The following is a 26,805-nucleotide window of genomic DNA, read 5'->3' as shown; positions in this document are numbered from 1 at the left end:
AGGTGCAAACTCAAACATTTCTTTGCATTAGTTGTAATGTATATTGCATTCCTCCCAGTAATGCTATTCTTGGATGACCACACAATTAAAACTAAAATTGCAGGGATCTTATTATGACCATTAATCTATTTTGATCCCTCATGCATACTAAATATTCAATATACTGTAGCTGCTATTAAAGGTTAGTTGCTCTGGCAGTAGACTGTAAAGGGGTTTCTATTGCATTGCTTACAAAAACTTTTTTTTCCCACCTTAAAAGATGCAACGGTTATTCTTAGTATTTATTTTTATCTACCTCATTATATGTGTATTGTATGTGCAAGTGAAACTTTTATGTGTGTGCTTTTATGTATTAAGAATTATATAGATTATGTTCAAAATGCCATTGTCAACATGTTTGAGTGTTTTTGTACAATGTGTGCAAAAGTACAGTTCTGTTGTGTTTCAAATTGATTTAATCTCGGTGCTATAATATTATGTCCACATAAGCAAGACATGGACGAATACATTCTAACACTACATTCTCCAACATGTTTATTATGTTTGGATACACGTGTGTCACTCTGAAAAAGGGTGAAGTAGATACATTCCTGAGATAATGGATTTGCACCCCTTAAAACCACCAAATGCCACCCTATTGTCACTGATGGGCTATATGTCATGAACAGGAGCTAGAATTGTATCTCTATCACTTTTTGTCCTATTGTCCTATTGAATATATGGGATATATGTGTGGGTTTTCCTGCATTGAATGCAGTTATAATTTCTGTCAGAATCTTCCTCAAATAATTCTAGCCAGACACCACCAATCACAATCATTAATACCCACTGTGCTGTGCACTGTCAGTGATAATGCCTTCTGTAATGTATTCCCTGAGAAATGTAAAATTTCACATCCATCCGGCTCCACTATCAAATTACAGATGTATAAACTAGTTGTTATATAAGTCTGATTTCTACTTTGTGTGATATTTTTTTAAAAAGTGTCTCCTGGCAGGAGCACTGGAACCATTTTAAAAGTTTGACAGAATATAGTGTTGTTTCATGTAAGGAACTGGCGTGTCTTTCGTCTGTTAACATGTTATTGATCATTTCAGAGGATCGTTTGCACTCAGGCAGTTTAATGAAGAACATGTGTGACGCAAACATCTGCAGGAACACGAATAACGGGATATAAATAGTGACCCTCTAATGGAGGCCAACTGTGAGCCTGCCATTTATAGTAAATCTTACCCACAATGCTGTTCTCATTAATTCCTGTCCACGCTACCCCTTTTATAATGTCACATCTTATTCCAGCAGACCTCAAAGTGAGAAGCTTAGTCTTTAAAATGGCTTAATTGTTTACCTATTGAAGAAAATCTGTTCTAGCTGGTGTGTCCCAGATTCAGCTTGGGCTAAAAGTGCCTGGTCAATTGGGCTGTTCTGCGAGAATTGTTGTTATATGTAGATATTCCATACAGTATATATGTGAAAATTAATCTTCATCTGTAATTAACCAACCCATATTTTATTCACAATAGAACACATATCAGATGTTGAAAGTAAGATATTTTAACATTTCATGAAAATCAATAACTCATTCAGAACTTGGTAATGCCAAAAAAGACGGGAAAAGTAAGTTGTACATTTTAGTGAGGCAGAATCTCTCAGAAGCAAAGTGTTTTTGCCTAAAAGTAAATAAAAAATTAGTGGAATTTAAGAAAAATGTTTCTCAAAGTAAAAGCATGAAGACTTTGGATATCCCACCATCTGAATCTGGAGAAATCCTTGTGCATAAGGAACAAGGTCGGTTGTTAATACTTAATCATACGTCAAGTGGCATTATGTTAAAAACAGGCATGATTCTGTATGGAAAATAACTTTGAGGTCAGAAACACTTCCAGAAATCATTGTCTGTGAACACACTTCACTGTGCAGTCCACAAATACAGGTTAAAGCTGTATCATGCAAGGAAAAAATACACAGGCCATTCTGTGTGGAATGTGTATACAGAATTATGGTCAATTACCATGCTTATAAATGTGTATGCTCAAATATACATCAAAAGCCACATGTCCATATGTCAAAACTATCCAGAAACACTGCCATCTTCTCTGGGCCAAAGCTCATTTAAAATGAGCTAAGACAAAATGAAAAAAATGTTCTGTGGTCAGTAGGGGTGTCACGATTCTCTAAATCCTTGATTCGATTTTATTTCCGATTTTAGGGTCACGATTCGATTCGATTCTCGATTTTCTTTTTTCTTTTTTTTACAGCAGAGAGGCCTATGCCAGTTTTAGATTAGTCTATGGTCAGTCATTGGTTTGATTCATTAAATTTACAATACCTTATTTCAAAAGGTGGGCTTGATATAAGTGATGCAAAGTGATACAAGTGATCTGTAATACACCACATTAGGCACTAATGGTCAAATTGAAATAATTTAATTAAGATATATATGCAATGCCATCTAGTGTCTTTTTTTGGTAACAGCAGTGTGCACTATTAAAACAGCAATGTGCAACATAAAATAAATAAATAAATAAAAAACAGGAACAGTCATGTAAAAAATAATAGAACAATTAGAGCCTTAACAAACTGAACTCTATCCTACTAAAACAGTCAAACATGAAAAATAAGACTCTGTCCCTGAGAATGACAAGTTTTTTTCTTTAACAAAGATATATTATTAACTTTATCTGGAGAGAAAGATGCTCCTTAAGGTACCAAAACTATTAACATATTGGAGGCTATTATAGGTTATTTTTATATTTTAAATTGTTCTTTAAGAAGATGAGAATGTCCACATTCTCTGGAGAAAGGGCTGCTCTTTGAGCAGTCACAATGTCCGACAGCATCGGCTACAGCGTGCTGCTTCATTTGCGTAGCGTGGGCGCGTGCTTGTGTAGCTTAGAGGGAGGGATCGTTGATCATCTTTTTTGACTTCAAGGCTCGAGACCATGACATAATTTTGAGCGTTTTCGATAAAAAAATCGAAATCGTGTCACCCCTAGTGGTCAGATTAAACAAAATTGCTGGTAAAATGGGTTTTATGCAGTCTTTCTGGATGCACTGAGAATCCAATATTTTTGCAATTTTATGTTGATGAATCTGTATATTTACCTCAAAACATCAAAGAGAAAGTGAAAAATTTGTAATGTTAAAAAATATCAAGACTATTTTTATGCATTTTCTCGCATAAGTGTCATTGACGGATATTAAAAAAGAAAAAAAAAAACACCCAAAAAGTAGAATATGGGCCCTTTAAGGATAAAATGTAACTAAAGTAGATATCTAAAATTGGACACAACCCTTTTGTCTATGAGCACTCCAAATGATTTTACCCTGAATGGGATTCCTACTGTTCCAGAAAATAGTCTGCATTAAATCAGTGAACACTTTGCTCTTAGAACTCCTTCCAAATCATTTGAGAAACATCTTGCAGAGTTTATCATTCTGTCACCGGCTCCAAGGACTGGTTCCAAACGTAGCTATTTGTACAGATCTATAAACCCACGCTCCATTTGTGTCATGTCACGTCGGACATGCTTTCCTGTTTTTGTTTACTTTTTTAGCCTCACATTCTTGTTAAATACGCCCGAAGGCCGATGTGGAGGGGAACGGAGAGGAGGGGTTTGTTTTCAAGGTGAAGACCAAGTGAACTTACTGAAGAAAAAAAAAAACAAATAAGCACTTCCTTTCTTTCCCTGTCTTCTTCCTCAGTGGAATCTGCCCCAGTCATGGCCTGAAGAGCTTCCACATGGACCACAGAGCTTCATCTGCTGTCCTGATGTCTGATTCAGCCCCGCTCTCCATTACAAACCACATTTAACCAACCATATTAGTGATTAAACACATCCTTCATGAACTAACTGAGTGATTTTTACAGGATCATTTTCTAGATGTATGTGTAATGCATGAGCAGATTGATGTTAGTGGAAAAGCTCATATTTAGCAAGATCATAAAGCCACCTTTAAACGAAAGTTTGTGGGTAATGGCTTTCGGTTGTGTAAATTTGTAGTTCAAAACATATTTACTGCAGTCTGAATGACAGAAAGCAGTTTGAAGTCTGATTTTTAAGTTGCATTTGTATGTACTTTAGTGTGAACTGTATTTTTGAATTTGACCATTTAAATAAGATTTCATAAACAATGTGGTTCTTGATGTCAGAATGTGTGACAAGATAAACATTCCAATAATATGAGGATTGGTATTTCTTGCTCCTGGGATCCCCTTTAATCAGAAATTGTAATTTCTGCTTTAGGCCATCACTAAACGACAAAGTGGCATACTGACTCGCTGAGAACTTAAGAAAAGCTGAGAGATACAGACCATCACTGAAAGTGAAAGAAGCATGTGGACTGATGCGGAGAAAATACAGGATTTTACAGAAATATAAAATTGGTTATGCAGCATTACACAGTTCTCATAAGCATTATTTTACCCATTTCACAAGAGTGCCAGTCGAGGAGCATCACAATGATCATTTTTAATGTCATTTGTCATTGTCATTTTTAATGTCAGAATTCTACATATTGTTGATTTAAATCCTTTACCAGATATGCATGTGCATATTTTACTGAATATCCTGCATAATGATCCATTCACAAATGTGCTGCTGCTGCTACACAACAATTTACGGACCACTCCAGCTATTCCTGACCCCAGCACCTGTAAATGTGTTTGGAATTACTGAGATGGCCAAAAGTGAAAAACTGAAACCTGCAGAACTGACCGCTGGTGTTTGCTAGTTCAGAAAATGCCATCAGCTTGTGATTATTTGGGAGGAGTTTGAAGAGAGGGGAAAGAACTCAAAGAACTTTAAGCTGGAGTTCAGGTGGATTTTGCTTGTAGTAAGAAGCCAGTCCTCCTCTTTGAAATGGTGGAGCCAGAAAGTAGAGATAACAGAGGAAGAAATGTTATTTTCATGACACTGCATAAATGAATATAAATAAAATGAATTTAAATTGTAAAATCTAAAATTGTTAAACAATATGGGAAAGCCATGTAGACTTAGTAATCATTTATTATTATATTTATTATATATCTTATTCTTCAGTATACTAATACATTAGCAGGGAATTGAAGTGTTGCTCTTAATACGGCCCCTTGCAGTTTAAAGGGTCGATTTCCTTTGTGCTATTTCCTTTGTTTTTAATGGTAGATGCTTCGCCATAAGTGTCAGTGCACTGTTCACCTACAAACAGCCTCGTGTGTACTAGTCATTCATTTTTGCATGCTGACTTGTGGAATGTAACAAAAATGCCAGATGGCAAAAACCATGGATCAAAGTCATCTGAATTTCCATAAATTTGTCTCTGACCAATCCACACCAGATAAAGTTGCCTGTCCTTCCCTGGCCAGACATTTGTTAGCAATTAGACCGAGGCATGGGGCTGACTGGCTTTCAGAAACATATGCTCTCTCTCTCTCTCTCTTTCTTTCTCTCTCACCTCCCTCCCTTTTCCTCCTTGATTTCTCCCATAGCGAAACACACACTCCCTCCTCTCTCCTTGTTATGTCTTTCCACACTGCACATGGTTACTCTGCTCTTCTGACTCTGAAGGGTAAGAAACAGCATGTGATAGATGTGCTGCTCCATGCTCACTGACTCTAACATGTAGCACAGCTGCTGTGTGCATGCAGTCTTCAGCTCTGGGTTCAGCTGAATCCAATCTGAATTAGAGTGGAATTTTGCTTTAGATACAAACAAGGCTTCAAGCCTTTTTATCAAGCTTTGACGTGAACCAGCTTTTGGGACAAGAATGCTAAAGTCTGCTGCTGGATTGTAATTGAAGACACTTCTGCAGTTGTATACTCAGCTAGAAAACAAAGAGCGTGGGGAGAGTGATAGTTTCTACATCTGATCTTTACCAGCTTTACTGGGGCAGCTTAACACAGTCAATATGAAGGGTAAGTGTGGTTTTATTTTTTATGCTTATTTTAACTAACGCTGTTGTCCTATATGGACACTTGAAAGTACACTTACACATAGACAAACATGGTAAAACGTTACACATGGAAAAGCATTTGTTGATGCTGGATGTACTGTAGATGAATGTTGCTTGCCTTTGAGAGATATTATACTGTGTTATCCCTTGCCAACAGACATGGACTTTTTGGCAATCAGAATCTTAGGAGCAATATATTACCCATGCTCAAATTTGTATTTTGCACACATATTTTTATAAGAGTGAATATACATATGTCTTTATGTGACATTTGCAGTTTCTGTGCTTTGACATCACACCTACTGACATATATTGCACAAATTACATGTGCACAAATGTTTGTGCCTTATATTGTTCTTCTAAATAGAATGTTTGCAATATCCATATATGTGCACATATATGTCAGTGCACATATATGTTTTTGTAGCATTGCATTCTGCACTTTCTTTAGTATTTGCTATCTCAGCAGCAAGAAATGACATACGTTGACACGCTTGTAGTGCACATATACTGTATTTATATGTATATAAATATCTGAACATACATTTTTACATACAATTCACATTTGGAATTTTGGAGCAAAGACACACATTTACTTTATACAGCTCTGGGAAAAAAATAAAGAGATTACTTCAGTTTCTGAATCAGTTTCTCTGATTTTGCTAATTTGGGTAAAATGAACATTGTTGTTTTATTCTACAAACCAGACCTCAATTAGACCTCAAATAATGCAAAGAAAACAAGTTCATATTCATAAAGTTTATTCATAGAGTTCAGAAATCAATATTTGGTGAAATAACCCTGGCTTTTATTCACAGTTTTTTATACATCTTGGCATGTTCTCCTACACCAGACTTACACACTGTTTTTGGATAACTTCATACCACTCCTGGTGCAAATATTTGAACAGTTCAGGTTTGATGGCTTGTGATCATCCATCTTCCTCTTGATTATATTCCAGAGGTTTTCAATTTGGTAAAATCAAAGAAACTCATCATTTTTAAGTGGTCTCTTATTTTGTTTTTGTTTTTTTTTTCAGCGCTGTATATGTATGTATATAAACATGTACTGTATATCTACTAGGCCTGCAAAATATATGGCATCACAATGTATGTTTATACAGTAGTCACATATTAAGATGTGGAATAGCATGTAAGGTAAAGTAGTATCATGCACATCATGCTACAACTTGCTTGATAGGAAGCGTATTAAAGAATTTATATCTACATAGGCATATTATATCTTACTATTATTATTTATTCTACTTCAATCTTCGATACATAGAGGGAATTATTAATGTAATATCCCTGTATATCACAATGACATTTTTTCCCAATATTGTGCAGCCCTAGTATGTACATAATTGCAGGTGCTAAGACCTAGCATATACTTAAATGTATTGAACATATACAAATATTTAGAAATATTTACCCACTCATTATGAGGAAATATGTACTTATGTTTTTTATTTAATTGTAATTGCTAAAATCTGAGGCTTTCTGGTTTCTGTCAACATTATGGGAAATGACCTGTGGATTTTTATGAGAAGCTAAACAAGACGAAACTAAACTGATTTCTTTTGAAGTGGGCGGCAGCATGTGTATGAAGCTTTGGTGAGGTGTTTAGGTATTTATTGGGAAAGTTTGCAGGTAGAAGAGAGGTAGGTCTGCTCTCACTAACACATTCCTCATGCTCGCGCCTCAGACTGGGCAGCAGGTGCGGCTCTGCAGCTACAGATGCATGCTGTGCTGCAGCTTGAGTCAAGCTGTGAGTCACGATGTTGGACTGTTTTTGAGAGCTTCATCAACAAACTAAAAACATAACTAGGTTTGTTTGCGTTTGTCCAGTGTACCCTAACACAGGAACATTGGCATGAATCTGAGGGAAATGTGTGTATGTGTGTGTGTGCAGCTGTTGAGACGGGTGGGGGGGGATCCTAGGATCATGGAAACCTGAACATTTAGACTTTGTGGGATCTGAGTGCTCTCCATAAGGAAAAAGGCCCTCACCCTCCCAAACCACATATTTTATTAGAAAAAATTAAATAGTGAGGTTAAGGTTAGGGTTGGGTTGAGTTGTGTATGTATGAGGATGTATGAATTGGGCCGCAGGCGTTCCACCCATATCTTTCATGCATTAACATTAGGATTCCACTTAAAAAATGCCATTATATTATATGGCAGGACATTCCATTGGCTCCACTGATTCCACCACAGCTCACATATTTCTACTGTTGAAAGATTTTTACTTGTGAAAAATTGGGTGTAAAACTGAACTGGATCCCAGACACTCTCAGCCACAGCCAGCACTGTTCAGTTTCTCTCATAAGCACTCTGAATGTTACTATTACCTCACCATAGTAAGCCCAAAATAAGATCACAGACTTCCCAGGAGATGACATATGGCTTGAACATTTCTTTTAGAAAAGGTATTCAATTCAGTCTTTAAAATAAACAGACAAATGATTAATTACCTATTAATTTTAGCTAGAAAACAATGGATTTGACTGACTGTAGGCTTGGTTTACAGCAGTGTGGTGAATTGCCATTTGTTACTTCTCAGCTCCTCCTACAGCGGGGGAGTGTAATCCACTTTTAGACAAGCAGAGAGATACAGAACTGAAAGTGAAAGAAGCATGTGGACTGAGGTGACAAAATAAAACACAGGATTTTACACAAATGTGACTTGGGTTATGCAGCATTACACATTTTCTTGCAGTCACTCTCCTTCTTATTTAAAAAGTTCACAAGTTACATGGTGCAGTTTCTAGCCCAAAGTAGCAACGATAAAGAAGCTAGTCCTTATATTTTAGCTGTGTAGTCTTTTTCTTACTAACTAGTAAGCTATAATACTGATGTTTTAAGAGCACTAACATTACAGGCAGCTAAAGTCCAATATGTAATGCATTTGTCTTCTACTTTATATTATTTATATTAGCTTTATCGACTTCATCCAACATTTGTCCTGGTATAAAAATTGAATTATTTCCGGGTGGAATAACTAAAGTTCTGCTGCTGAAGTGGACACTTGTGTTCACTTGAACCCCTGCCCCTCTGAGAGCTACTGTATACTGTATAACTGTATAACCATTACCATCTCAGCTAGTAAAGTAATGGAACATCCCTTAAGATGGCACCAGGGATTCCTCAAGAAGAAATAGTGTGGTAAAGTGGACAAGGGCTTGAACCAGTGTTGACATGAGGGGTAGGATTGTGTTTGGTGGAGCACAGCAACATTTACTCACACTGAAACATAACACTATGGAAACAATTCACAGAGAGAAGAGCAGCATCTGTGTGTGTGCGTGTGTGTGTGTTGTGGTTATTTCATCATGTAGATTCCCCCCTTTGAAAGAGTAACAAATGTATAGACTGATGTCAGCATAGTAATTACATCTATTAACATACAGTGCGTGTGGGAGAAGCTTGTGTTTGAGGAAAGGCACTGAGGGGTAATACTCTTAATTCCAGCCTTTTATTTCAACCCCAGACCACAACACACACATGCCTTCATTCATGCCCCTCTGTGAGACCATCTAGATGAATCAGACTCAGTACGTTCCTTGCATTGCATTGCTTTGAACAGTACCAAGCTTTGGTTTTAAAGTAACATCTGGAAGAGATGTCTTGGTTTGTCTTGGTTTGTTTCAGTGACGCCTCTTTGCGTGTTTCTGCTATTTGTGTAAAATGGGTAATGACTACCACAGTCAACTGGTCACATCAACAACATTGCTGTGAAAATAAATTAGATTTAAAGGGCTCATGTAGAGGGCAATGGATTCTTTGTTTTTATGCAATAATGTTGTTTTCACACTTGCAGTTCTGAGTTCAGTTAAACTGGTGTGATTCATTTAGCCAGGTAAGAAGACAACAATAACATAACTGTACTGAGACCTGTGAGAGGAAGTGGTCTCGATATGGTTCCAATAATTAGATGCACATTGCAAGTTATAGCTGAATGGCTCTGCAGATTTGACCAATAAGTGGAAACAACACTAGTTTTGATGCATATTGGTGCACTTGGTGTTCATTGGAAACCATTAACTGATTTGGACCAGAGAAAAAACAACTATAAGTATGATTGTTATGACCTGGTCTAGGGTCAGGCCGTAACAGAAAATGACAATGGGCTCTCTCCCCAGACCCTCTGCCAGATCAAACACGAGACACTGAAAATGAATTAAATCAGGATGATTTTATTGATAAAAATAAGGGAATGTGACTTCAGAAGTGAGCATAGTCCAAACTAACAAACAAAGACTAACTGAACCTGCCAAAATAAAGAAAACAAAATACTCAAACTACCCTGACTCCCCGGCACCAAAACAGGAGAAAAAGTAGCAAATAAAAATGGCACTCACTCCCTACTTTACCCAAAGAAAAATGTAAATTGTAACAAAAACTAAAACAACAAAAAGGATACAAAATGGAGATGCCAGGTTGGTCTGAGCAGGAAGTTGTTGCAGGTAAGGAAAGGGGAGGAGCCCTGAACATCTTTCCCAGGTCAGGTTTTCTCTTGTCCGTATATAGAGTGTGCCCCTGGTGGCCAATCATGGTTCTGCAACTAAAAACTACACACACAAACAGCACAGAGGGCACACAAGAAAAAAATGCGACCAGTAGTCGTAACAATGACCCTTAAAGATTCGCCCTGAATACTCTGTAGTGTAAACCATCCATATAAGGAACCTGTGTATTAAATTCCTCATGCTTGTGATGTCATAACCATAAATAATTTCAAATATGACCACCCAATTAACCTACAGCAGTTTGCAGGGCTGGACTGGGAACAACATTTAGCTCTAGACTTCAGCTCTTGGCTTGTCTATCAAACATTGTGACATCACTGGGACGCAGTTTCTGTGAGATTTTATTGTTTTATTGTTATAAAACATGTTTATGAGTGCAGTTTGGATCAGTAGGAGCTTACTGTTGTTATGTTTTCCTATAAGTAACCATATAAAATTGATATGCAGTATTACAGTAAATATATTCCTATTCATGTGTTTAATTAATTTATTTTTGAACAGTAGTAAAAAAATCTAATTGTTATGCAATGAACCTGATCCAGAAAAGCCTAAATTCCATATGAATTAAATGCAACAAAAACAGTTTCCACTCAGGGGCCAGCAGATAGATGTTGAACATACAGTAAAGGAAAACAGCACCCTATTCATCAGATTTCCGTTGTCAGATTTGGACAGATTAGGTGGAACCTCTGGAAATCTTCAATCTGATCTTGAACAGGAGGGGTTTGAGCGTAAACCTCTAACATACAGGAAAGTTTGTGGATTTCAGGGCCTGGCTGGTTTTACATTCCTCTTCTGTGTTAGGCAGAGTTCAAAATAACAGCTTATGATTTCCTTTAGACTCAAGGGTTGTACTGCATTCAAATATTAACTTTCTATCAAAATATTATACATTATACTCTTATTATACTGCTCAATAGCTGTGAAGTGGAACACCAGGACCAGAATCAAATCCTCCCAGGAGCTCTGGATTTAATTGTGAGAACATGCTGAGTGCTGACACACTGTTTCAGATTACAGTTGTTTGTTATTAGCCTTTAGCACTTTATAAACCCAGAAAGTATGATCTGGAAAGAATAAGAAAAATATGTTTTTTATTATTTTAGAAACGGAAACTGGTTGGATGTCACCAAGTTCAAGCACAGTTACTATTAACTATATCGGTAACTATTAACAACAGACTGACATGGAATAGAAGTATGTAACATTTATCTCAAAGTGGCGGTGGTGTTATCTTGTGAGTGAGTTGTCGATACAGTAGCCAGTATAGCACATCATTATCACTACTGAGGTCTGATGAGTTCCTATTAAAGACAATTTGGTTGGTGAACTGCCTATTGTTTCTCTGTATGTACTAACTACACATCTGTACAAGAAATCAAAATATTATTGTGCTGTGTCCAGCTTCTAATATTTCTGAACAATGCACACTAAAATAAATATATGGAAATAATTAATGAACATAATGGATACGATTCAGGATATATATCGAAAAAAAATGCAATAAATTGCGAAACAGTAAGTAGGAAAATATTGTGATACCTTGATTTATTGATATTTTCTTACACCCCTAAATTACAACTAACCCCACTGTGTAGAGGCTGTAATATAACCTGTCTAGCACATATTGTAAATTATATAATAGTATATTTAATGTAATATATTTACAGTCATGAGAAGGTGATCAAACTCAATAACCATAAAAAGGGAACAACATTATACAAAAGCATTTAATTTTGAGAAATATCTATAAAAATAAGTATTGTCTCCTGCCCTGCAGCAAAACACAGGGATTGCTCCCTATTCTATCCTAGGTTTACATTTGGCCACTAAAGCCTGTTTTCAGGTTTAAAAAAAAGGAGGCATGATGTATTTTATTGACTAGGATCAGCCAAAAGGACCAACACAGACCAAAGCACAAACCTCAAGAGAAGAGATGATATCTGTTATCTCTAATCAAAACTAAAGTCTGCTTGCTTTAGGAGTAAACTGTTTACCTGGTCAGATTACAAGTGTCCTCCACTGAGTATCATTTAGTGTGTTATATTACATAATCCAAAATGATGAAGTCTTACATCAGAGTACGGAATGGAGCTAGTTTTCGTTTTCCCACTGACTCACTCACTGACTGTTTTCCTCTGCAAATATACCCCATGTTCTCCAACTTCAGCAAACTTAGTTAAAATCTTTCCATTTCCTGCAGTTCACTGGACGTCTCCACTGTCAAATTAAACATCCTGCCACTTTTAGGAGTTTTGGTACTTTAGAAGGCTGTTTCTGTTACTCCAGCCTTGGAGGTTTTTTAAAAGTACGTGTCTGGGGCATGTTTTTGGAGGGATGATGGCGCTCTTCCAGGCCAGAGGTTCTCCTGCCTTTCCCTGTGGGTTGCCAGCAGTGCTGTGCTCCACCTAGGTTGGGCTCTGAGGCACCTGTTTTGCCATGCCTGTCTGGAAAAAAGTGCAGGCTCCAGGCATTCCAGCAAGGCCTTTCTGCGTCTTTCCTGCAGCTCTAGCGCTTTGGCTCCAGTAAGCCTGGCTGCTGGAAAGCAGGGCCTAAACAGCTTTACTGCACACCATCCCTCCAGCTCCACAGCACACAAACACCAGGGCTGGAAAATTTCAGCCCTATCACAGCTGAATCTGAAACAACTGGAAGCTGAGACAACTAGAGCTAGGAGACTTACAGAAATACTCCCCTGCTTTTTTACCTGATTTTTATCTGCTGCGTCTATATAGTGTAGATTTTGGATACTGTATTGCACATTACAGTACATCCAAAAAGATCTATGAGTTTTCATAGCTCACTAGATAACCCCTACAACCCTAGTGTTTAACTGCTTCAGAGCTGGACTTTTGCTTGGTGTGCCTTTTTAATTTAGTTTAGTTTAATCAGTAGGACCTAACAGGTATAAAAAAAGTAAACTTTGTCTTTGTAATAACGATGTCTTCATATGAGGACAGTAGTTTATTTTAACATTTCAAAAAAGATCCCATTTGCAATTAGAAGGACCCAATGAGTCCAAAAGCAAAATTTGAGCTTTCTATAGTTAGTAAATAAACTAGTTTCACACTTTAATTTCGATAAGAAATTTACCTGGCACATGTTTCTGTCTGGACTGGCTGTAGAAACTTTTAACTGGGATTTCAATCGATTGAGTGTAATGTTGCCATGTGACCACTAGATGGTACAGACAGTGTCTCCATATGCGGCCAAGGGGTCAACCTTTAAAACAATGAAGTATCATGGTACAAAGAAGCAGAAATATAATGTCCCCTTATGAGGACACAGGGTCTCAAGAGGTTAAACAAAAAAATAAAAGGTGCCAAAGTGAATAAATAAAATAAAAAAAACACACAAGAACAAGCTAATACACAAGATGCAGCACACATATTTATAGCAACATATCACTTTCAGTACAGCACTTCAATGGATCTTAAATAAAGCAATCAAAATGTCATTTAAATGTAGCCTCTCAGATTTTATCTCAGGAGTTTTACAAAAAACTAAAATTAATTACTTGTACTTCCATTTTCACAAGCTCAAAGGTAACTGAATTAAAAAAGAGTAATTCAGTCATTTCATTGTTAAGATAATAAAAGGGAGCTATTCTAAGGTTTGAATTTCCATGTGGTAGCTGTTAATGCATGGGAACTATAAGTATGTGGTCCATGGTGTTAATAGAAGTGTAGGAGGCCGTCATTAGACTGAAAAACAAAACAAACCTGTGAGAGACAGTTACTGTCAATAGTTCATCCATACACTGGTCACCAGTGTTTATTAATAATTTGATTGCTGATAGACATAGTAGAACAGAATAGATCAAAGGCTGCAAAACCGATAGGATGGTGCTTTACCGTACACATGGATAATGTCCCTAAACACGCCACAAAGTTAGTCACCTGACCTCAGGCCAGCTTTTAACTTTTTTACTGAAGACAAAACTGATAGAAGACAAAAAGACTCGCAAACAAACAGCAACTGAAGACAACTGCAGTAAATACCTGGATAAGCCTCTTAATGGAGATACTTGGACCTCAAACTAGAGGTCTGCACTCGCGGGAACTGTCAGAATATCTTGCGGCGCTGGACAGAACTGAATTGTAAATTAATAAATAATTAATTAATAAATAATTAAGAAAATTGTAAAAATCACGCTATGATTCTCATGCAGGGAAAACCCTCGAGAAAAATCTCTAAGCGGAGGCTGGACCGCGCACACGCACGCACGCACACACACACACACACACCCATGGGAGATTTTCAGCATCTCCAATTCACCTGACGGCATGTTTTTGGACTGTGGTAGGAAACGTGACAGCACCATTCTGCATTGAATTGCTGTTTTAATAAATACATAAGTAAATTTGCAGCACTAAATGTAATTAATTCAATTCCTGTTAGGAGCGGTGGAAATGGGTATGTGGCGGGTGGGCGCGGGATTAAAAGAAGCGTTTTTTTTTGCGGGAGTGGGCGGTAACGGGACAAAAACACACGGGAGCGGGTTTAAAAGGTCTCGTGCAGACCTCTACCTCAAACTGTCACTGAATGCAGTTGGTTTGCTTTATGGTATAATGAGGAGTAGAAAGTAGTACAAGTAGCCCTTATGTTTATTAGTATGATAGTTTGTCAAGCTACATATGTACATGTGAAAATAGAGGGACTTATGTAAAAAGGCTCTATAATTCTTAAAAGTTTCATGCAATATTTAGGTTAATCCAATTGTATTAAAAGCTTATAGTTACTGAAAGTTACATTTCAGTGACTTCTTAACTGCTTCTGTTCAAATAGGGGTTGTATAGACGCAAATATATAAAAAAGTATTTCACAGTAAAAATATGTATAGACCTGATCGTACATTACTAATCAGTTAAATTTAGTAGAGATGCCACTGGTTATACCCTGGGTCTTGATGCTGGGGCAATAGAACAGTAGAAAGATCCAAGCTGATCCTAGAAAAGTAACAAAACACAGATCAGTGTTTAATTAAATACGACACAGTGCTGTCTGAATACAATACTAATTTTGTACTATGATAGTACCAGTACTTTTGAAATAAGTTGGAAAATTAGGGATAAGGTGGGTGGTAATCATCCAACATCCTGAACTAATAAAAACAAAAAAAAAACATAACAAAAAAAAAACACAACTTCTAGAATGTTTAACTGATTTAAAACATTCCAAGTTATTTGACTAACAGCTTGCACTAAAAGGTGGTGACACAGTAAGAGCACACAACACATCATAAAGTCACAAAGCCTAATGTTAACATTAGATGGGCGTTTTATTATTTTTTAAACTGTCCGTCTGACGTGGAGAGCTTCACATTAAAAACAGCTTCTTTTACAGCTTTGTAGTATTTCAAGACTAAACATTAGGTCACATTTTCAGAATTGAAAACATTTCTTTCCACTATGCACTACGTGCGCACATAACTATTGAATTAACTGCATTAACTGGATTTAATTGTTCTTCAAAGCAGCAATATATTTTGTTATCCAATGAGTCTATCGTGAGCTCTATAACTCAAACAAGCCCCACAAGTTCCCCTTTTGGCATCTGTTATGCGTCCCTTGGCCCAACTCACTCAGAGCAGCACAAACCAGAGGTTGACGCTGTTCTAACTTACAATGTGTTTGCATAACAAGTCTATCTGTGCTGTTTCTGTTTGCCATGCGATTCTTCATCCGACAGCTAGCTATTCGACATGCTATTCCCATGCATGTTTACCTGATCCTGAAAAAAATTATATATTATTCTGTAGAACCTTTTAAACTCTGGTGAACACACTCTCTCCTCTCTCCGTCTGATTTAATGTAATTGTATTAGGTTATGTTTTGTGCCAACTATGACCTAATGTTTGAAAATGAGCCCATGCTGAATGGTTTATGTCACGGAGGGTATAACTGGCATTTCAGCTTGTGCTTTGTGATTTACAGACACAGTGATAGAATGTGTGTTTCGCTCCCCTGGATGGGTTTATGTTTTATACAATTGCCTGTAATTTGTGAACTCATAATTCAGCTCTCCACTGTTTGTGTCTCTTTTGCAGAGAGCTATGGTGGATACGAGAACCAGCTCTTCAAAGGTATGAACAAGTGTGTCCCTTCTCTAAAGTGTTGCTGTTTTTTATTGCTTATTTGGATTCCATTGGGCTATAACGAAGAATTAATGGTGAAGGAGTTCCATATCAATTTGTCCTCTTTTAATATCTCACTGGTGAAGTCTGTTAATAATCTTGTGCTTTTAGCCTGTTGGAGATATTAAATAAGGATGCAGATAATGTCTCACACAGGGATTTTCCATGCTCTCCTCACACAATTGCATTCTTTTGTAGAAAGTGTTTCCAAGTTGGACAGACTTTATAGAAAGTTCCTAATGGGAAACTATTTGGAAGACACAACTTAGTACAGAATTAGAGTGTCATTCATTTCAAATATCTAATTATTAAAGTTTTAATGATTTTTATGTTGTATGGTTGTATAATATGAAGTAATATTATTTATCTTAGAGGGATGGTTTTGGAAGGCCCACACCTGTGTATGTTGTGAGGTCTTATCTTGTGAGTGAGGTTGAACACTGGCCAGCTTGAATGATCAACCTCCAAAGTTTAAGTGAGGCCTGGTAGTGGGTGCTTTATGGATGGGACATTACAATTCCAAAGTATGCAGGCATTTAACATTACCTGATCCACAGTGTCATCAAGAATACATCATAAAATACATTATTGGTAACAACCATGACTGGCATTGTCTGATTAGAATTGAACAAACATGCAACTCTGGTAGAAATCACATCCACATTCAAAACAGGAGCACCCACACCCATAACCCTCAGGTCAGTGCAGTGACCTTCAGCTTCTATGAGACGTGAAAAAAGGTCATTGTACATTATAATTTCTGTACTATGACTTTTCAGTATGTCAGTAAATACACACATAACGGGTTGATACATCTCTATGAAAATCATTATGATTCAGTTGTGCTGCTGTGTATCTATGGTAGTTAATTCATCTTAATGTGCTCTCTGTTCACAGAGGAGGATCTGACCGGGGAGGAGGAGGAGATGCCTCCCTTTAGAGGTTAGTAAAAATCATTACTCTATGAGATCACCATTGTTTCCAAATTGTTTACAAATGGTTGACACTGTGTGAACTCAGAGACCAAAACAAATCCTTTTCTGTCTGAGTCAAATTGAATTTGTGCGCAAAAGAACCAAGAACACAATGTAGCATTAATGTCACTGAGAGCTGAATATGATACTAAACTGGAAACAGTGCTGCTTGGTTTTGGTTTGCTTTAACGGCTTCCTTCGGGTCATTTGTGTTTTTGAGTGACTGTGCTGTAAGCATGAGCCCACACATATTTGCAATTACAGAGTTGTTTATATGAACGCATCCTACATCTGTTTTGAATACTGCTGTACTGTGAAATGTTATGTAGCCCAATATTTGAAAAGTAGCATTCAACACAGCTTGCAAACTTAGTTGCACATAGTTTGGCCACTGGTGAACTCAAGGGAAAGGGCAGGGGGGGGGGGGGCAACCGCCCCCACCCCTAGTACCACCATGGTTGAAAATACAACACTAAAGTTTTCTCTAGCACTGAGGGAAAAAAAAGACAAAGATGCCCACTGGCTGCACTTCTCATTAAAACATTTTTGCAAGTCTTGAGATAAATTATGATGATGTGTCTGTAAAGGGTTCTCCTACAGATGATGATGATAAAGTACCCATTAGGAGTTCTTTACATAGATAAGTAGATTACATGTCTTGCAGTGCTATAAATTGTGTCCCTAGATGTGTGAGAATATTGAGATGTTTCCTAAGGGAATCTCCTTCAGTGAACAAACATCAATATGTTTTTTCTTTTTTCTTTTTAATTGTCAGCAGTAGTATAGCAGAGTGGTCTGGTAGATTTGTATGATGTAACTGCTCTCTATATTTTGGCAGTATTTCATAAATGAACAAAATGATATTGAGACCCTGTTTTTGTGTTCACAGGAAGGACCCGAGGAGGCTGTGTGAAATGCCAGCAGACTCATTCGCTCCAGTTGGCCGTCAGAGTTCTCTATGGCTTCTTTGCCTTCATTATCATCTCTGTGGCTGTCTTGGCTTCTTTGGGTGAGCTATATATATATATATATATATATATATATATATATATATATATATATATATATAGTCCTACAATTCAAATGTGTCTTTTCTATTGAAATAACTAAAACATTTGTGTGGAAATGTAATTTTCTGCCTTGGAAAAAAATCCTTGAAAAAGTTCACATGACAAAAACCTCAGCAGAAACACTTGTTTTAGGGGTGTCGAATTTTGGTCTTGGAGGGTTGGATTTCTCTGTTAAAACAGCCTATTAAACCTGGTGCTTAACTGTTGGGATGAATCAGGTGTTTGGCAGGCTGTGCTGGGCTCATGCCTTCCAATAACAGAGCTGGGTGTTCTTTTTGATAGATTAAAATGGCCAGTCTCCATTTGAAAGTCACTCTTGCCTTTTGGAGTCTTTGATATGTTGCCTACAACACACACAAGGCTTTTAAGGGTGTTTTCAACCAAACCAAAATCAGCATTGAGGCTCATGTGTCTGTTTTACTGTATACATTTAGTTTGGTTAGTTTTGGTTTTGCTATATTCTGTTGCCATCACTTAAAGAACCAGTCAAAAAAGACACACATTTTCTCATTCATTGTATTTTCTTTCTTTTTATATATTTTTTACTTTTAATTTTATTTAACTTTGAGTAAAGATCTGCACACTCTTGGTATTTTAATCTCAGTGTCTTCATGAGGGAGAGTCGCCTGGAATAGTTTTTATAGAGTTTCAGGAGGTGCTGAACAATAGTTGCTGCTTTTTCTTCATGCTGTGAAGCTCCAGCTCATCCCTAATTCACATTAAATTACCATCTCAGTTGGGTTTAGGTCAGGGGATTGTGGAGGACTTTTTTTGTTCACTATGTAATTCCACATGTGTCCCATGATTGTTTTAATATGTCTAACATAATCTAATTATTTATTTATGTAGAAAATAAATTACGTTAAAAAAAGAAAGACACTGAATGTGTTGAAGGTGTGTTTAAATTTTTGACTGGAACAGTACAAAGGCTGCATCTCATTTTACTCCACACTGATTGGTTTGTATAATGTTGCCAGTACAGAAAGTTACCTTTCGTTGTCATTGTACTGAATTCTACCTACCTGCCAGAATTTGTCTCCCCTTTTGCTTCAGATTAATTTGATGTCTGTTCATAAATAAGGGCTAATCTACAGCTACAGCAGATATAGCAGTTACATTTCTAAGCGTTTGTGTCCACACTTCAGCATGAGGCACTAGCACGTAAAGGGGAGTCCGATTTCGGTACAAAACAAATTTGATGTTCTTCAGTTGTTAAAAGGTTGAAAATAATCTGCCTCAACCTTCTGTAAATAATCCAAAAGTCTAAACTCTAGAAAAGTACTTTCACACTGCATGCAAACTGTATGAAATTGACCACCTGTTTTTTTCAGAAAAACTTTTGCTATTTTGGTTCAGACTGAACTGAAAAGTCCAGACCAAACGAGGCAAGTGTGAAAACACCATAAAAACAATATGTTTGTCAAGTTCACTCCTGATATTATCCAAGAACAGACCAGCTATTAAAATAAAACTGAAGTTACAAGCTTCACTTCACCTGGCTGTCCTCCCAGCTCAGCTTTTAACGCACTTGATTTCCCTATATAGTCTCCGCCAACTGTAGTGACTATAAAGCTGAATGAGTTCAGACCCAAGGATTGACACGTAATTGCAGGCGATAGTGTGAGAGGTTCTGTCTCACACATCAGCCATTGTAGAGCTCACAGATGTTTCTGTACGGATGCTACTTGGATTTCAACATAATCGCAGGATTATAGTGCAATAAATCCATGCTTAGACTTACAGATAAGAGCAGAGGGGCTCCAACCAGAGTCAAAACAATCTCCCCATGTGCTTGGTGGGCTGCACTGCAGTACAGGTTTTTACTGGCTCCACATTATATATGCTTACAACACAGCTACACCACGGCCTAACAGAGCAAAAACAATAAAAAAAAATGTAAAAGCTTGTGAAATTCCTAAGATATGATTTGCCGTAATTTGCTAGATGAAAAAAAGGTCACATGACAACAGGAAACATCCACAGCATGCCACACACATCTGCTCATATTGCTTCAATTACTCAAGATCATAAAACCTCTTCCAAATGCTTTTAATTAGAGCACATTATTTTACAAAATTGACTTTACTCAATAGCAAGTTTCTTTAGCAACAAAAGCTTTATAGCATTGCAAGTATATTAAGTTTTCATGCGCACAGTAAAAAAAAAAAAACATTTACTATATTCAGATTTTATGAGTCATAGTATAACATAAACTGTATAACATTTCCTTTCTAACACCATACAGAAATAAAAACAGATTGCATGTTAAATGTTAATCTATTAGATAGTATGTGAACTTAAGCTTAGGTTGATACTGTACTTTATTAGTCCCAGTAGGCCAGGGTTTGGGTTTGGTATTTTAAGTAAAGCCATGAAATGAGTGCCAGGACTCCATTGTTCTCTCTGGATGCTCTCCTGAGATCACACAGCTGTATTTATCATTCTACTTTAAATATTTTTGTTATGAGAGCAGATTATCTTGCTGGTGGTGTAACACAATACAATATGTCTTTGTTATTTCATCACTTAGTGTCAAAGCTTTTTCTGCTGGACTTTTCACACTACTAATATCCTAACAATTAATCAGATTTTTATTTTGCTGTCAGTTTTCAGGAAAGTCGACAACTTATCTGAAGATGAACTGCTTTACCACAAAAAGATTGCCAAGGTCCAACAAAGCATACAAGGTATGATTTTTTGCTAGTGGTGGACAATGATAATGTAGAATTACTTTGTTTTTGTATTGAAGTAGATTTTTTTTAGCTGTAATTTCTGTGACTTAATATGTTTTACGTCTATTCAGTACATTTCAAAGGATGGATCTGTACTTTTTACTCACTACATGATAAAACGTTTTCTTTACTTTATTTAACTGTTTTTAATCAAGTAATACCTTTAGTTAATCCATATTTCTTAAAGCTTTGGATGAACTGGTTCTTTACTTAGTTTAACCCTTGTGTGGTGTTCATATTTTTGTTACTCGTTTACTTTGTTACTTGTATTTAATTTAGCAAAATTGAGCAATTTTACATTAAAATGCTTTACACATGCTTGCTTCACCTAAATTGCAAGCAATATAAACAGCTTATATGGTTAATATTTGCCCTTTACCTTTCTTATGTTACATTTCTTTTAAAAAGTGCTACTCTTTTTTTATTCGTTTTTTAATAAAATGTAAAAGAAAATGAATTAAACTCAAGATATGAGTAGAAAATTTGTTTAGTTTCAAATTTACAAATGAAGCAATGTTTATTAGCCCTTGGCCAAACATACTGTATGTAATATAAATGTGTGTGTGTGTGTGTGTGTGTGTGTGAGGGGGGGTGTACAGTGTGTGTTTATCGAAAATGTGTTTTGATATATGTTTTTCACAAAAAATGAGCCAATGCCAATGAGTTTGAGTTAGAAAAAATATATATATTTTTTTGTATCATTTGATGAAAAATGAAAACAGGTCCCACAGACCCGAACACCACACAAGGGTTAATTGTTTTTAACCAGGTAGTTAATCGTGTACAAATGTTAGAAACTGTTAAAAGTTGTTTTTTTACTTTATTTATTTGTCTTTAATCAGGCGATTAATCATGAACTGTTGTTAGTTAATCTGAAATTTTGCTTATCTGAAAAACAAAAAAATTGATCTTAACTTTGGTTGTTTAATCTGATTTAAATCATTTTGTGACTGACCAATGGAAAACTATTTAAAATTTCATGTGATATTTCGCACTGACAGACTCACACAGACTGATTTTGCAGACCATTTATTATTTATTAATTGTGTTTTTCTGTAACTTAGAAATGTTTAAAACTTTGCACAGCAGTTACAGTATAAAGCAACCCAAGATACTAAAATATGAGACAGAAATAGCTGAAACATGTCTGCCTGTAAGGCAAAGTCTCCTTGCTGAAGCGCTGCTACTGTTTTTGATAGGTCTGCTGGGTTGAGCAGAAATTATTTTAATAATCCCTTGATTTACCTCCCTTGATGGGTAATTTCCTTAGGAAAAAATGTCTGTTACCTTAATGAAACACACGTAAACATCTTGGCTAGTCGCTTGTATGTTTGGTTTGGTGATTTCTGTTGCAGTTTTATACCATATCAGTTATTTTTAATGTGTTTTTACATTTTGGTGCAGATTACAGCACTATGAACAACTGCTCGGAGTGCTACGATGCGGCCCGCTTCCGTGAAGAAATTGCGAAGCTCAAGAAGGAATTTGAAGACATCCAAAAGATGGTTCTGAGTCAAGAGCAGGTTCTGGACCAGACCTCTCAATCTCAGAAGACTCTGACACAGTCCAACAGCAGGATGGTGAGAGAAGTTCAGGCCTTTGGAGTTACCATGCAGCGAGTAAACCAGTCTCTTGAACAGTATCTTAATCAGGTAAATGGCTGGCAGGCTGTGATCAACGAGACTGATTTGGGCATGAAGACCCTGGTCCAGGATCAGTATGATTTGAAGGCTACGATGCAGCAGGTCAACACCACTGTGGCACTCAGCGCTAACTGGATCGACGCTCTTCAGAGGAAGGCAGAGGAAGAGACGTTAGTTCTGCAGAAGATGACCGTAGACTGGCAGAACTACAGCCGAGCGCTTAGTACCCTGAAGTCCAGCTCCACCTCCACCACCCAAACAATGCGGAGCCTCCAGAACAGCATCTCCGCCACATACCAGCGGATCAGCATGAGCTCAGATATGGTGCACGACCTCACCCTACAAGTCATTAACCTGCAGATGCAGCTGGACAACGTGTCGGCCTCCATTGATGAGCATGAGGAGAACATGCATGACCACCAGTACCATGCCAAGTACTATGAAAACAGGACAGGGGAGAGATTCGTGACACTGGATGCGAGGATGAACTCCATTGAAATGGAGATTGACACCATTGCCACCAGCATTAACGCGACAGTCAGCCACGTTCAGAGTATGTACAAGTACATCAACATGGAGAGCACATCATGCCAGTCCAAGCTGGGCAGGAACACTGACGATTTGCAGAACTTAAACAACACTGTTTTGCTTCTACTAAACCTCGCTGGTTCCTTAAGGACGCAGAATATGCTGATGAGTATGCGTCTTGACGTTGATATGAGGAATATCTCGATGGTGATGGAGGAAATGAAGCTGGTGGACACAAGGCACTCACAACTGATCCAGAATTTTACCATTTTGAAAGGTAATATTTTTTTCAGTGATCTACATCAAGCATTCTCTAGATGTTGTAGAGCCCTACTGGCCTGCAGTGTCTCAGCATTTTTAGCCTCAATACATGTTGCATAGTTGCACCTGGTGGGAAGATTGTCAGATTGTCAGATTGCAGTGCTATTCAGAAAGAAGATAAAGGTTAACAGGAACAGTATGTGTTTATATGGGCACTATTTGTTGAAATACTCATACAGAAGTAGTGTGTAAGTAATGTGCAATGCAATATGCCTTTCTATTGTGTTGAAAATGTATGCATTGGTCTCCTGAGTAAATGAATTTTCGATAGCACATACAATAGCATCCCACAGCTTTTCAACTGAGGATAGGTCTGGGGAGGTGGCTGGCCATGGCATAGCATCTGTATGTTGAAGGAAAGCTCTTAAATAGTGCACTGTGTGCTGGTTGTATGATGTTATTAACATAACGTTGGTCTCTTAAAGTGCCTATAAAGACGATTAAAGTTAATTTGGCCTCATACACATTTGCATTTTACACCATGTTGCATTAAACTGGTAATCTCGTCACTGACCATGGATTTTTAGGTAATTTCCACAAAAGATTAAGGCAGAATGGCAGTGGGTTATTTTTCTTTGCAATATAGATGCATTTCTCACTAATTTTGTAGGTGTAGGTCAATAAATGACCCATTTCAGTCCAATTTTTTTTATCATTTATTGTTTCTGGTAACCTTTATTGTCCTTCTAAAAAGCATTGCAATCTGACACTTGTAGTTGTCTAAGTCTTCCTTTCTCTGCATTCGGTATCATTGTGCTTTACAGGTGCTCCTGGTCGACCTGGTCCAAAGGGGAACAGAGGTGAAACAGGTACAACAGGACCTCCTGGGAATTTAGGAATAAAGGGAGACAAGGGACTTCAAGGTGTCCCTGGACCTTCTGGCCCCAAAGGTTCGTTGGGCCCTAAAGGTGATCAAGGAGAACCTGGATCTATTGGAGCCCGGGGAAATGCAGGACCGAAAGGTGCCAAAGGGTCTTTAGGACAACCAGGACCTCGTGGTGAAAAGGGACAGAAGGGCGACATGGGAGTTGCAGGGAAGGATGGATTACAAGGACCTAAAGGGCCAACAGGAATCCAAGGACAAGCTGGGCTTCCTGGAGTTCATGGGATTCCTGGACCTAGAGGAAAACCTGGTCCTGTTGGCCCACCTGGCCCACGTGGACCTCCTGGACCTCCAGGAAACAGCACTTCAGCATGAGAAAACTTAATATATCTCACTGTTCTTAAAGTCAGACTCATTTGACTGATGCCTCATGAACTGCCCTGTTGGAAACAATGGCATTGAATGTGGATTGAAGAAGTCAAATGTCAGCTCATCTGCAGCATAAATCAGACGTGTGGGATTCACCACAGACTCCAGTATGTGCCTTAAAACTGAATAATCATAAAAAAAAACACTTCAATAAACACTCCATACACTTCACTGAGCGTTATCATAGATGCCTTGCATGAAAACACATACCCTCTTGGTAGAAAAGCAATAGTACCCCACTCTATCCTGAATGTATATTCCTCAGGCTTAAATCTACGCACATATACCCAACATCTTGCTCTTGCACTGTAATAATGATTGAACATGCAGGAAATGTTGCAGTACAGTGTCTTAATCTTTTTATAATCCATTGTACATTCAAATGATTAGGCATGATTATGTGTCTTGAGAAACTTGAGAATCTCAAAACAGACTGACAATGTGCTTTCATATCAGATAAACATCAGATTTTTATTGTTTTCATAAACAATCTCCACATTACTACAACACATTTGAAGGCACTTTAAAGTTTCTACCTTTTTCTTTTTTAATAAAGTCATTAATTTTAGAACTAGATCTATTTTGTATATGCTCCACAAACTATCCAGAGCAGGTACTCTGAAAAAGAAATAAAAACATGAGATTAAACGTTTTTTTACTCTGAATGTTTTCAGCTATTGGTCTATACTCTACAAACACAATAAGAAAGCAGATCTGCAGTTGGCTTTGTATGCCATGATTGCAGCAATGACCAATATGTACTGACTTTACCAAATGTTGTCAATGAATCATAGAGCACTGGTGTAAAATTGTTAATACACGTTTTCTTTATTTTCATGAGCTTGATTCGACAGTGTGGTAAGCTGTTTTGATTACTTTGTTCTATAATAATTTCATTAGCAAACCATAACTATTAGATTTACTTTTGGTCATGCATTTCAAAAATAACGGTTATTTTTGTATTAGCACTAAGTTGACACTTATCTTTATAGATTAAACCTAAACAACAGATGCATGTAAAGGCTTTAACATACTGTCTGAGCTTTTATGTGTTTCATTCTGTCTGAGTAAAAAGTTGTAGAAAACAGAACCGTTTTCCATTTTTAAAATAATTTTATTTCAATTTTTTTCCCATTTTCGCCAATTACCCAAATCACTCATTAGGACTCCCCCTATCACTAGTGATGCCCCATCACAATCGTCCGATCCATGTGAAGTCAGCCACTGCCTATTTTTGAACTGTTGCTGATGCAGCATTGCCGAGTAGCATCACAGCGTACTCGGAGGAAAGTGCAGCGACTCGGTTCTGATACATCAGCTCACAGCCGCCTTATGCAGAGCCACATTACCCTTTAGAGTGATGTGGGGAGAGAGCGCCATCTACACACCCAGAGAGAGCAAGGCCAATTGTGCTCTCTCAGGGCTCTGGCAGTTGATGGCAAGCTACATGAATGGGATTCGAACCAGTGATCTCCTGATCATAGTGGTAGCGCTTAGCCTGCTGGAACACTCTGATCCCCACCGTTTTCTATTTTTAACAAGAGACTTAAATCTGGTTATAATAGTTATTTCTCACACCTACTTTAAATTAAACCATGATTGGCCAATTGCATTGTCTCTTTCTAATTATCTTGTAAGTTAATATGATTTTCTGAAGTCTTAACCAGTGGGGGAGCTTAAAAAGGTA

General features: G+C 37.3%; 1 protein-coding gene across 1 annotated transcript; it reads left to right on the top strand.

The window, feature by feature from the left end:
• Positions 1-5,467: 5,467 nt before the first annotated feature.
• On the top strand, positions 5,468-25,783 carry scara3 (scavenger receptor class A, member 3). The gene is made up of 7 exons (XM_007255415.4): positions 5,468-5,896; positions 16,512-16,547; positions 17,496-17,540; positions 18,462-18,581; positions 21,249-21,329; positions 22,779-23,822; positions 24,631-25,783. The coding sequence occupies exons 1-7, from the start codon at positions 5,890-5,892 to the stop codon at positions 25,062-25,064; spliced, it is 1,767 nt and encodes a 588-aa protein (XP_007255477.1). The 5' UTR covers positions 5,468-5,889; the 3' UTR covers positions 25,065-25,783.
• The last annotated feature ends 1,022 nt before the right edge of the window (positions 25,784-26,805 follow it).

Source organism: Astyanax mexicanus, chromosome 1, assembly GCF_023375975.1.
Source record: "Astyanax mexicanus isolate ESR-SI-001 chromosome 1, AstMex3_surface, whole genome shotgun sequence".
NCBI classification, from domain to species: domain Eukaryota; kingdom Metazoa; phylum Chordata; class Actinopteri; order Characiformes; family Acestrorhamphidae; genus Astyanax; species Astyanax mexicanus.
The sequence above is the reverse complement of the archived record's forward strand: the minus strand, read 5'-3'. Positions and strand labels throughout refer to the sequence as shown.

What these genes read in the sequence shown, in the direction of transcription:
- scara3 (XM_007255415.4), top strand. An exon ending in GGAGATGCCTCCCTTTAGAG is followed by an intron (nt 17,541 to 18,461) that starts GTTAGTAAAAAT and finishes TTGTGTTCACAG; the next exon opens with GAAGGACCCGAGGAGGCTGT. An exon ending in GAATTTTACCATTTTGAAAG is followed by an intron (nt 23,823 to 24,630) that starts GTAATATTTTTT and finishes TGTGCTTTACAG; the next exon opens with GTGCTCCTGGTCGACCTGGT.